The 13,249-nt window shown below is 38.4% G+C and overlaps 2 protein-coding genes across 6 annotated transcripts; both read right to left on the reverse strand.

Moving 5' to 3' along the window:
* On the reverse strand, positions 1-4,817 carry LOC125192786 (DNA polymerase kappa). 2 transcript variants are annotated; one of them, XM_048090437.1, is made up of 14 exons: positions 4,648-4,817; positions 4,320-4,492; positions 3,906-4,079; positions 3,680-3,803; positions 3,489-3,589; positions 3,291-3,377; positions 2,324-2,419; positions 2,126-2,246; positions 1,775-1,903; positions 1,463-1,554; positions 1,172-1,283; positions 693-1,024; positions 272-603; positions 1-180 (listed from the first exon to the last, which is right to left on the reverse strand). In XM_048090437.1, the coding sequence occupies exons 1-14, from the start codon at positions 4,742-4,744 to the stop codon at positions 60-62; spliced, it is 2,091 nt and encodes a 696-aa protein (XP_047946394.1). In that variant the 5' UTR covers positions 4,745-4,817; the 3' UTR covers positions 1-59. The 2 variants fall into 2 exon arrangements, with proteins under 2 accessions (XP_047946394.1, XP_047946395.1); XM_048090438.1 differs by lacking the exons at positions 3,489-3,589; positions 3,680-3,803 and having other exon boundaries at positions 4,648-4,816.
* A 758-nt stretch (positions 4,818-5,575) lies between these two features.
* LOC125191976 (centrosomal protein of 128 kDa-like) lies at positions 5,576-12,158 on the reverse strand. Of its 4 annotated transcripts, none has more exons than XM_048089424.1 (18): positions 12,026-12,158; positions 11,671-11,719; positions 11,105-11,198; positions 10,872-10,975; positions 10,740-10,778; positions 10,411-10,494; positions 10,194-10,255; positions 9,179-9,281; positions 8,793-8,942; positions 8,059-8,127; positions 7,901-7,957; positions 7,549-7,815; positions 7,273-7,356; positions 7,091-7,201; positions 6,827-6,897; positions 6,383-6,577; positions 6,111-6,204; positions 5,576-6,031 (listed from the first exon to the last, which is right to left on the reverse strand). In XM_048089424.1, the coding sequence occupies exons 2-18, from the start codon at positions 11,707-11,709 to the stop codon at positions 5,759-5,761; spliced, it is 1,896 nt and encodes a 631-aa protein (XP_047945381.1). In that variant the 5' UTR covers positions 11,710-11,719; positions 12,026-12,158; the 3' UTR covers positions 5,576-5,758. The 4 variants fall into 4 exon arrangements, with proteins under 4 accessions (XP_047945381.1, XP_047945380.1, XP_047945379.1 ...); XM_048089423.1 differs by having other exon boundaries at positions 11,671-11,730; positions 12,026-12,144; XM_048089422.1 differs by having other exon boundaries at positions 10,872-10,980; positions 11,671-11,730; positions 12,026-12,144.
* Between the last annotated feature and the right edge of the window lie 1,091 nt (positions 12,159-13,249).

Raw genomic sequence — 13,249 nt, forward strand, 5'->3', positions numbered from 1 at the left:
TTTTGGGAAAATATACATAGGATCTATGATGAACAAAATTGATTTTCTACTATACAATATCAGAAGTTTTGGCTCGTCTTGGCAAAGAACGCATCGATTGGAATGTGCTTACCCTCAGAAGGAGAAGATCTTTTCTGCTTCTTTTTCTTTCGATTGCTCATATCGCCCTTCTCGGCGAATCTGGCACAAGTATTCAGCGTTTCAAGTTTGGAAATTGTGTAATATGAAACTTGTGATGATAAAGCTGAATGAATACAGATGAATCAATCACCTTAGGTTAGGAGGCTTGACAAGTCTGTTTCTGTTGATTGACTCCTCATCTTGCAGCCGCTCGGCAAGATGGAAATCAAAATGCTCTTGCCTTTCCTCGATAAAGCTGGGAGGAAGTTCGGCTCCACATACTGAGCATTGGTAGTCATTCAACCAACATATGGTATCTCTGGGATTTAGTGAAGACCCTGCCTCGCCATTGCTGCAGTCTCTCTTATGTTGATCAAAACTGCTTTCCTCGCACAACCCAGACGAAGAATCTCTTTCTACTAACCGACCAGTTCCTGTTGGAAGGAGATCTGCCGCAGCTCCAACTGTGTCGTGATGACAAACCTATCACAAAAATGTTCAAGAAAAGTCTGGTCAGTGTTTTAATAAACAAAGACGGTCTGAATTAGAATACCATGACTTTAAATACACACCTTTTCATTCAAATTGTCAATCTGGAGATTAAAAGCTTCTCGAGTTTCGGATTCACTGTGAAAATGCCTTGTGCCCGTGTGTTCAGAATCATGTATCTGGTAGGTATCTGCAAAATCAATTGATTCAGATGGCTCGTGTATATCACCACATAAACTGGACTCTGTGTCGATGATGGCTAGAGCATCATCACAGATAGTGGACTCTAACTGCACTTGAGCTCCCAGCCCTCGTCGCGAAGCATCATCTGCCCCCAGAAAGTTAGAAAGTGTCTTTTGTTTAGGATCAGCTGCAACACCTTCTCTGCCTTCACCGAAGTTTGACATCCGCAGTCCTAATGCAGAATATGGATGAATAGCCAAGATCAATGTATGAAGTAGATAACTGATAAAAATGTTGCAATACGTATAAAAGATTAGTATTGGTCCCTACGAAAAATTTCTTAAAAAGATCACAATATTATAATACCAAATGATCCTACCCATTAGTCTGAGTGACACCGGAAGTTCAGCCTTGAGCAGTTTTTTCGCTTGTTTCAAAATATCCTCACTTGAGCAAGTATTATATGAAAGAGTCACTGCCCGAGTTCGAACCTGGAGTATCCATATTATAGATAAGAAAAAATGCAACAGTATTTCATCAGGCCTCATTCGGTAACTTGATTGCCAGAGAGAGTACAAATGAACTCACAGGAAACATATATACATATAGAGCACAATCTCTACAGATGTGGCTCATCTATCAAGAATTACAACAGTGCATCAAATCATACCTCAAAACTTGATGTTTTCAACTTTAATGTCAATGTTCTTCCACGGATGCCTTCTTTCTTCAAGTCAGAAGAAAGATTTTCTGAAAGATCAACTGCAGAAAGAATTTTTCCTTGATCAGTTGAGAATGTGACTGAAGACTGTGCAACAAGCAGAAGGTCAATCTCAACTTTTCATATTAACATTAGAGAAGAGAACACATAAGGTCGATCTTAATTTTGCATATTAACATTAGAAAAGAGAATACATTGCACATACAGAGACCTATATGATTAGGGATACATGATGGGAAAAGTTGAGTGAGCTTTTTTCACCTAATTTCTGGAATATTGATGCCTTGTCTCCTGTAGGCGAGAAAGTTCTTTCGGTACTCATACTTTTCCTCTGGGACGCTTGAGGTGTATCTGTCCTCCCAATTCCCAAACTGACAGATAAAAAGAAATCTGCAAAGGAAGCAAATAATTTCTAATCTAATAGGAATGGTATTGTAGAAATACTGAAATAATACAGCAGATTATGAAGAACTATGTGATATACATCTCAGAATGATCAGCTTAACTAGTTGAAGAGCATCTCAAAATCCTCCAGACCAAACTCGGGAGGATAACCAATACCAATGGGATTCTCACACAAACCCAGAGAGTTACAAGAAAGAGAGTACAAACCTGCAGATGCGTGAGAAAATAATGCACAGATGAAACTACTTTTCTGCAGCATTTCCTCACATGTTGTAATTCCAAGAACTCCTTTCAAAATATTTTCAGTAACCTTACCAATGCCCCCAATCTACAAATGGACACTTGGAATGAGGATACATAAGTCTCAACTTTCAATAATATTATCACAAAGAGATAGAGAGGTACCTTCCTTATAGGTAATGATGATATAAATGTTACAACAGCAACACGCTCATTTGGCAAAACAAACTGACCATTTGGCTTATTGATATCTGAACAAACCTGTGTAAACGTAGGCAAATAAAGACATTAACCAATAGTACTAGTGGCGCAGCCACATGGTCTTCAGGTGGGGCATTTGCCCCCTCTCAAGCTTTTACTGGTACTATATTTTGTTTAATAAATTTGCAAATTTATTCATATTTCTTTATAAATGCCCCTCTCAATTCCTCAAATTTTCCACATGCATAATTTTGCCCCTCTCATTTTCCTCAAATTTAAAATTACATACTAGAGTATGGCAGTATGCTAATATGTGAAGACCTAATTAATTGTGATACATAGTAAGACATGTATAAGCACTTGTCAATGATGGGTAGAGTATCAAAGTTAGTCAAATAAAGCCATTGTCATATTTGCTCAAAAGCTTTACTCGTGATTTCTAGAGAACAGATATAGAATTCAGCAGATTCCACTTTCTTCCCAAGTAGCATTAGATAAAAGCCTCACTATTACATAGGCTCCACAAGTTAGTTTTGCTAGGATCCTAACTTCGGATTTGATTCACCAGGAGATAATATATACTAATACTATATGTTATAAGTTTTTAATATCTAATATATAACTCCAAAAGAATGGCAGATTGGTTTTATAGTCTTACTCCTGGACTGGTATAGAAGATGTCAAAAGACTACATTAGTCAAGGTGAAATAACAAGTCACTCAGAATAGTTTTCACAAAAACAGTGAGCTTGTTATGAAAGACACTACATCTAATAGAATTCATAAATCATGAGCCTATCATACTACATATTAGAACAACAATTTCACCAGTTCCGGATAACCCAGGCAAAAGTTTGAGTTATGCATTACACGAGTGGTGACATTTAATTAAGCAACCAAGTAAACATAAGTCTGATGTTGTCACTAAGCACCTTGGCGAGCAAGCGATTTGGTGCCACCCCAGCACTACATGTGAGCCCAGTCTCCTTGTGAACACTTTCTCTGAGCTCTTCAGCCACCTTTAGAAATTAATGATAAGGAATTTATGAAAATGAAAGTAGAAAAAATAGGAACCAGAATTGAAATAATAACAAACAATGTTTAACGGAATAGATATCATCATGACATACTTGTCCACCAGTCATTCCCTTTTCATTGCAGAAATTTGTTATATCTAGGTAAGCCTCATCCAAACTTGCAGCTAGAAAGTTGGGATCATACCTCTCGAAAACTAAATGCAAACAAGTGCATAGAGGAATTCAGTAAAAAGTGTAAATATCCATATCAAAGACAACCCAGAGGAAAGTGCAACATTTATAACCTTTCCTAGTTAAACCGCTAAAATGATTATACTTCTTGAAGTCTGTTGGAACAAAAATTAGTTCAGGACACAGTTTACGTGCAATAAATCCAGGCATTGCAGCTCTAACCCCAAATTTCCTTGCCTACAAAAGACAGTTGTGCCTCATCATGTAGCCGACAAACTGTATTACAAGATCAACCAAGAACCTTCATGATCTATTTAACCCTCATTCAGATGCACCAACCTCATAATTAGCTGTGGATAGCATAGACATGCTACCAACAGCCATTGGCTTGCCTTTTAGAGAAGGATTGCTCAGTGTTTCAACGGCTGCATAAAAAGCATCCATATCTACATGTAACCAAATCCTTGACAGATCACGGGTGGCTTCCAATCCTGCAATTTTTCTATCAGCAATCTGCAAAAGATGTTTAAATTCCCATTAGAGTTCATAATATACGTGGCCTCAGTAGGATAGACTACCCGAAAAAGGCTTCACTTGTGCAAATTCCCCCACAATGAGCCTATTCATATAATCGAACTTCTCACGAGTGAAGTCTATAACTTTTTGAGACAGGCATAATAATAAGAAACTCCCACACATTATAACTGCTCATTTCAACTCTTCATCATTTTTCCACCTGTGACTAATTCATACCTTCCGATGGTGTGATAAATCTGAGTCAGTAAGCTTAGCAAGCTGCGCCCGAAAGCTCTCGATTTTGTGCTTCATGTAAGCTTCTTTCTTTTCCTCGTGTTCAAAATACTTGGATCCCTTGCTCATCTCATAAACCACCCTCTGCACTTTCTCCTTGTCCACCCCTTCCATCCCTAGAAAAATAAAATTAAGACCCCATGAACTGAATCGCCTAAATGAACCAAATAAAATCATCAACGGAAGAGATGACGAGCATAAGTCCAGTAATATTATATTGGGGAGATTGAATAGGAGTAATATTGAAATTTGAAATCAAGAGAGATGAAACCTGCTTTAGCGTTGGTATAAACAGTATTGTAGGATTGCCATGGTCGAGCGGAATCATTCCCTGAATTTGATTTTTCATCATTTTGAATTTCTTCCATTGTTTTGGTGAAGCAATTGAGGATTTGAGGAGTGAAAGACAGAGTTGAAAAACTCAATAATTTAATTCACTGAATTGTATAAAGCGAGAAATACAGGGTTCTCATTACAAATCGAACAGGCGCCAAAATTAAAAAATATACGAGGGACCCAAAGGCAAATATATACCACACAATTTTAAAACTAAATATTCAAACTGAACAAACAAAATTTTCATATTTTGTTTTTGTTTGTTTAAATATCAATTCAGTTCCAAACTTCCAATATACTCCATGATCTTTCCATAAGAAAATGCACTCTTTCCTTTTAAGTCCGTTCCATAAGACTATATAATACACTTTCTAATTTTATAAAATATTTTATCTCTACTGAAGTGGAACCCATTTTCTATTAACCATACTTTAATTATCTTTTCTTTCTGTCTTTATCAATTAAACATTAAAATCCATGTTATCTCCGAAGTATCTATTTCTATGAAAGAGAATGTTTTCAAAGTGAGATAGTAAAACCAATCGTATTCATGCTTTAGTTCACGGTGTTTGAAAGTTGTGAGATCGACTAGAATCTAACCAAAGTTATCTAATTCTAATTCTTTTTAAAATATATGAATTATAATTCAAATGATACTTTCTCATTTTATTAAAACTTGTGTCAACCCAAAATGGGCTATTTCTATGAGACGGAGGTAGTATGTTTTATTGAGAAACGCCCTCTATATAGAAAATGATTCCCCATGTTAATGTATGATGGAAGACATTACATTATTCATGAGGACATATTAGCTTTAAGTAATGGAAACAAATCATTTTACTTAAGTGTATTGACAGAATATATTTTGAAAAGAGGGAAGTGCCATTTTAAATCCATGTAAATGAGGGCTCTGGAATTTACAACTTGTGTACAGAGCAAGTAAATACAAACTTACATGGAGTACTATTTTCACACTGCTTTGTTTTAACTAGTATACAAAATTCTGCTTCAGCTATAAGTATAACACATGTTGAAATTTCTTTACTTCACTTACCACAACACTCCTTGAGGTTCTGAGCAGCAAATATCAAGAGCTCCACCATCTCAAATCCAGCTGCAGAAACAAGATCCACTTTCTCTTGCCCAGACTCCCGAGCGGCCCCACTTATTTCATCCAATGATCGTTCCGTTTCAGCCAGCCAACTAACGGGGAGAGAGCTGCCAAGGGCTGTCTTCAGAAGGTTTGCTTCTGCAATAACTTGTTCCAAATCTTCGGAACACCTCATGTCTTCATCTTTCCCTGCATCCGACTCTTTCACCTGTAATAAATATCGCAAGAAACTCTCAGTTGTTGACTTTCTAGTCAGTATAGAGCGCTAACTGGAACGAAACAGTCACCTTCAATAGGGAAATACGGAGTCTTCGAACAGAAGAAAGTAGATGCTCCATACTGTCCAGGCTCTCCTTAAGAGTGGCATTTTCAATCTTCATCCTGTAAAAATAGTGACACAAATTTTGTTGGTAACTTATGATTCATAGCAGTAATGGAGGATACGGAAGAATGTTATATGTTTAATATAGTCTACGAGCATCTGTTTAAGATGTTATTCATGGAAATACCACAACCACCAAGCTGGTGGTAACCATCACTTTCTAATATCCACTCTAACCTTGCGAAATCCACTTGATGTGGTTTTTCGTTATGTAGATGTGCCAATATATCACTTCCATCGGAGCCTCCGACCCAACGTGTTAAGTAAGTTTTCTTTAGCAGACTTTTCAATTTCCCGTCTTTCTCCGATACCATTCTTCGTTCTGCAGTCTCCACCGGATTGATTCCTTGTACTTTGTCCTGACTGATCTTTCTGCAGTCGTTGTACCTTACGTTATTATGATGCTATGATACATTACGGCAGCAAAATAAAATTTCGAACAAGCACACAACAGTAGATGTTAAACCAATGAGCAAAGGGGAAGAGCAGTTCAGCCCATGATCAAATCATTATTGTGACGACCAAAATTAACAGTTGCAATAGAAATGTATATGTCATCACAACAGCAATGAATAAGAAGAAACATTATAGCAAAGCTCATCATAAAATGAGTGAACATACGGTTGTAGATTATATAATTCTTGCTTCAGCTGTGCTAACTCCATAAGAGCTTTCACCTTTTCATTCGTAACCTAGACCAACAAAAGATTATGAAGTAGAGCATCAGATATGTATAAACCATGAAATGCATGGCCAGAGAGAATATAGGTTTCATAATGAAATGCAGCAATGCCCTATTTCTGAAGGGTAAAGAATCATTATATTGACTATCTGAATAAGAAACTGGGAGCAATAGAGATGCTAAAAGTAAACATTCAAAATCACCTGCATTAAGTTTCTCTGCAGTTCCTCGATTTTTTTTTGCAAAGCTGCATTTACATCCCTCTCTAATAGATGTCTTTCTTCTTGCTGCGACATAAGTAATAATGCTGACACCTGAAAATCATAGAAACAACATAAGGTTGATGTTACAGTGCTAAAACCAGGGAAGGAGTGTTTTAGAAAACCTTATCGTGCAATGCCAAAGCAAGGGCTTCAGATGCATCGCCAGTTTCACAAGCACTTGGAATTGGCAAGCCCGGATGACTTTTCTGCAGTGTGAGGGAAAAACTGTTGTTATGCATATACAATTATACCAAAACACCAAGTATTCAGCTACACTTTCTTGACAAAATGTTGAGCTGATCTTTCGATACAAGACGATATAAACTGTATTGAGAAAAAAAAACTACTAAAAGGTGTAAAGACATATGTAGATATAATAGGGAATAACAAGAACATGCCTCAGTGATTGCAACTGGACTAGAATCGGCACTAACATGGACATCCCTGCATTCACTCACGTCAAATTCTCTCTCTTGTAGCTGAGAAGATCTCAAATCGCATTCTCTGCTCGTTTCAAGTTGCTTGATCTTCTCAACTACCAGATCGCTAATTGATTTTAGCTCCAAATATCCCTCATCAAGTAAGCTTTTGATACCGTTTCTGAACTGAGAATGGTGATGAGATAATGCCGAAATCCACTTTTTATTCTTCTCTTTTGAATGGATCTGCAGTTTACGCAGTTTTTAAATAAGTAGCAAGCAATTACAACTGGAAATTGTACGTCTTTTACTAGAGATCAAAATGTCTTACTTTCTTCCTCTCCAAATCACGGACTTTCTTCTTCAAGTGGGTTTCAATTTCCAGTCCCTAATCATCAATACATAATAATGTAACAGCTATCAACAATGTGAGAACAGCAGATGCCATGCATGCCATGCATTAAAAGAGTGAAGAAATCAGAAGCTCACCACTCGAAGCTTGTTTTGTAAATTATCGAGACGTCTCCTCAGAGTTTCAATCTCGGCTTCGAGAGAGTTCTGCCTGAAGGTAATTTAATCAATAAACCTCAAAAAGCAAGTCATAAAATAGGTATGTTTATATTTTGAATTCCTTCTAGCTCTTAGGCAATACTAACAACCATACATCATGCACGATTCTTCTGCTGATCAACTGCCATTAATATATACCCAAGCACTGATTGAATCATCGATCACTATTTCAATTTAAGAAAAACAGTAAGAAACTTCCCTACATATATCAATTTCTTTTTTTTCCAAACAATACAATGACACATATACATACAAGCACCAATTCCTTTCCAAATCTCACTACCCGAACCATCTTCTCCTACAACATCCTGAATAACTAGGCATATAGCGAAGATCGCCGCAACATTCATATGTTGAATAGCTTATGCCACACACCTGTATTAGGTAAGCTCATAACCTAATGATTGGCTCTGAGATGAGTCCCAATTAGATGCAGGCAATTGACATCAAAATGTAGACAATGGCATACAAGTTCTAGAATGAAGTGGGAGTAGCAATATGACCCAAACACTACAAATATAACTTAAATAACACCACAAAAATAATAACTCGCATTCACTTAGGATATCAGGAAACATAGGAACAGCTAAACGAATCAACTGAAATTCAAATAAGCTAAGGGCAATTATCATTTATTACTTAGTAGGACTTACAATGTAATTGGAGGTTGAAGCATCCTCATCATTTTGGAACCTCCATGTATCCTCTGAATCATTCAGAAGAGAAAGACATTTCTCTTCCCAACTTCCATCAGTGGAATCATTAAGGGAATCTTGTCTGATGCTATAGAATTTATCAATCACCTATTATGAAGAAAGTAAATCCTTAAAAAGCAGAATTTATGAATGGCAGGATTTGAGCAAAACTGATTGTCTAAAGTTGAAGACATGATTCTCAGTTTTCATAAAGGGATCATTTTGTAAGTGGCAGGACCACAATGCTCAGATTACATGCTACATTGTAGGAATAATCAAGGTAATGTAGTAGAGGTTAGTTTTGTTTCAAGTTCCAGGTGGATCATAAGAATCTAGGCAACCACCTGTCTGAACATCTCATTCTGCCTTTCGTGCTTTTCTAAATCAATACGGATATTTGCTGCTTGTTCCTTTTCTTCAAGAAGTTCAGCAGTCAGCTCTTCAACCCTGTAGGCAATAGAAAGTATATTTTAATATGTGTACCCTATACAGGACTCTTTTTTCATTTGCAGCCAAGGGAAGTCATATGCGAGATGAACAAAAAAGAAGATATCATACACATATCAGCCAAAATTCACGAATGTTTTTTCATACATTTGGTAATTTGGTAATACATATACAGATTTAGTCATAGTTGGGCGATGAAATAAAAGGCAGAAAACAGAATGCAAATCCAACATTAAAGATCACATATAAGTCCTTATCCTAAGCAGTGGTTTAACCAACTTGTACTTTAGCATGCCATATTCCGTGCAAGAAGAGCTAACAGTATTTTTTCTAATTCCTGCACTTCATATGAATAAATTGGTAACAAAATTTTTTGAAACCAGAACCTCCTACATGGCCTATGTCACTTCATGGAAGACAAGACTATCATTTGATACTCAGTGCTACAAAAAGTAAAAAAGTCCCTTTACTCTCATATAGAACTTCAGTTAGCACTGTAATTTCGGTCTCAAAGGCGTTCCTTTAGAGTGCTCCACCTGAGGCCCAAAGTGAACCCAGGTGTGTGACTGTAGAATAGCACCCACCTTTGACATTCTAAGCAACAACAGGTCGTACTACGGGAACCTTTTGCCACAGGCGCCACTTTAACAACTATTAACTACTATAATCAAAAAATTTGTGAATAGCATTTGCTCTATTAACATATTTTAAACTAAGCTACAATCCGGATAAACAGCCTTAAACAGAACATAGATGCAGAATCCACTCAATTTTTCATGCACCCTCTCCATAAGTCCATATCAACCATTATCCCAACAAAACATCACAAAATAAAAACAAAAGTTCATCTTGAGCTTTAAAACATGGTTTTAGTAACCAGGGAAAACGTATACAGAATATTATACACAAGACCTTCTCTGAAAATTTGTCAGCTCCTGCGGCAGTAGCTCCTCTCTCTCTTTAGCCTTTTCAGCCTGTCCAAAAGAAGTTGGCTTAAACTGGAACCACCAAAAGACCCACTATGCTTTGCCAACAAAGGCACCTATCGTAAACCTTACAGCCTAAGGTCTAAGCTATCATCAAAGCTAAGGAAGGGTAGAGGAAGGACCACAGGAGAAGAAAAATTAACCTCCATTATTGCATTATCTCGCTCAGCAAAAGCAGCAGCTACACAATCTTGAAAAAACCTAAGCTGATTCTCAGCTTCGACATTCTGGTACAGAAAGTAAACAATAATACATGAGTCTTGAGCATGAACTTTTCACTAATATCTTTAACCTTTTTTAATTTTTTTAACCAGAATATGGCGATGATATCAATTATCAACTTATAAAAGAAAAAACAGGTACTTTTGGAGAGAATATTTTCAGAAGTTGAACATCAAAAGGTAGGGTATACTGGAAACGTGTGTTTAGATGAATCAGTGCTACTTATGCCATGATGGAGAGAGATATGTACCTTTGACACTTCAGCCTTATGTAGATCGGCTATTTGGCTCTAAAAAAAGTTACATGCAAGACAAGATGTACTTAGAAAGAATGACAGAAATCCACACAAGTGGAACTAATCAATCAAAACAGAAGATCTCACTTTAATGCGATAAGCTTCGGATAGCTCCTCTTGAAGATTTTGATTTTGTCTTATGCAAGTAGCCAACTGTTTTTTCAAGTTCTCGATCTCCTGCTCCAACCCAGCTGTCCTAATTTGAGAAAAATAAAGAATGCCGTCATTATTGTTGAGAGAAGAACATAATGATCCATTATCCTCGTATATATGTGGCATTAATTGTAAGCAGTTCACTGTAATTGGTAAAATAGTTCTACCTCTGAAAATGTAAACGTGTTGCCACTCCAATATAGGCAGGTCCAGCTTGTTGCATACACAACTGTTCAATATCTTTCTGCAATTCATTACGTTCTGCAGAAGGGATCAACATAACACCGATGAGCAAAATTAAGTCCAAGGTACCAGAATATATTTAGTCATCGTAGTCAACCAATAGACTCTCAACATCAAAGTCATAAGAAAAAAATCCTCCAATCACCCACAAGAGGTCACCTTGTAAACTAGAATAGCCAGGTTCAAACATTAGACTAAATGAAGTATCTTCAGTTCAATCACACCGACATACTACTATATTTTTCACACCCTTACAAGAAAAATTAACTTTGTGGAGTTCTCAATATTAATCGGACTCCAACAAAATACGAAGATTGACAAAGGTTTGAGAATCTCATGAGTGGTTTCCAGAAAAACTGAAGCTTCTATTGCAGGCTGCAGCTAATAATTTCCATTGTTTCTCACAATCAGTCCCAACAATTTAACTAAGAATGTAGTATCATTCTAAAAAAGAAACAGAAATCTTGACACAAGATATACGATAGCATACCTCTCTCCAACTGTTGAACACGAGCAACCATCGATTCATAATTGGGATGCTGATCCATGGCTAAAAAACAGAGGTTCAGCAAAATATACTAAATTAAAGACACAAACTAAACCTGCAAGCCCCACATATATGACTTGAACACCAAAATTAGAAAGAACAGCTTTAATTGAAGCCCAATTCAAGTCCTGGCTGGGAACTTAAATTATCCAAACAACTAACATTGTCAACGAAAATTTAGGTTCTTCACGAATTAGAAGATAAACTTATTCAAGAAAATTCAACCAATATCTTTTTCAAGAAAATAAACAAGAAGCACAAACGAAAAATTGAAATATGACAAACCATAAAAAGTTACCGGGAAATCAAATTATTGATTCGGAGCTCTGGAACCGGGCGTCTGTAATTCGATTCCTTGGAGCCCGAATGAGGAGGCGGAATAATGATTGTGTCCTCTCTGTATTTTAACAATTTAATCAATTTCACATAAATGAAATCTTTTCTGAAATGTTAGTATTTTTATGTATTTTCTTGAGTTGGGCAAGGAGAGATAAGGGTGTCTCCTACGGCGCCCTTTCCGTTCGCCCGTCGGGGACGGGCGACCCGACGGGCGCCATAGTGGGTGGGAAGGGCGCCCACGCCCGTCCCGAGTGCCCCTGCGACGGGCTCGCCCCTCCCGTCGACGGGCGAGTGGGACGGGCGCCACTGCGGCGAAGGTCGCCCGTCCCACTCGGACGTCCGACATTTTATATTTTTATATATATTTTTTTAATTAATAAATAATAAACTCTATAAATAGGGCTTCCCCAAATTCATTTCACTCACCCCACTTGTGTTAACAAGTTTCTCTCTCTCTACACATTTCATTTCTACTACAATGGAGTACAACAGAAACTCCCCCACCACGAGCGGAGGGAACACACCCTCGATTCCCATCGGCGCGGAGGGAAATTTTGCGGGGAATGAATCCCCAAGCGGGGATGAATCCCCGGAGATGGCGAGAGGATGGGCGGTATGCCGACGATGACTCCCCAAATGTTCTACAATATGTACACTTGGATGAGTCGAATGGGTCAGATGATGCCGGGGGCAGCGGGTATGCCGGCAAATATGTCGGGGATGGATGGGACGATGCCAAGGGCAGCGGGGATGGGCGGTATGCGGCCAAATATGGCGGGGGTGAGTGGGATGATGCCCGGGGCAGCGGGGATGGGCGGGATGCCGCCAAATATGTCGGTGGGTGGGTCGATGGAGAGGCGGAGCCCGAGGACGCCTGGGGAATCTGTGTATCGGCCATATATAGATTTGTTGCCGATGATTCCCCTAGTATTGTTCCGGAGACTCAGTACGCCGGCCTCGAGACTTTCTCTTTTGAGGATTGGGGCTATCGCCGATCCGTGAGACTCCCGATGAGGCGGAGCCTGCTGCAAGGGGCAGGAGCAAAGGCAAGGGCAAGGCCAGGGGCGGGGGTAGGGGCAAGGCTAAAGTCCCGAGCTCTTCTTCGCACACGGGGGCAGAGGAGGAGGAGGGTGAGGATGAGCCGGAGAGGAGGGCGATCTGGACCGTGTGGGAAAATGTCGCG

Source organism: Salvia hispanica, chromosome 6 (assembly GCF_023119035.1).
Source record: "Salvia hispanica cultivar TCC Black 2014 chromosome 6, UniMelb_Shisp_WGS_1.0, whole genome shotgun sequence".
NCBI classification, from domain to species: Eukaryota; Viridiplantae; Streptophyta; class Magnoliopsida; order Lamiales; family Lamiaceae; genus Salvia; species Salvia hispanica.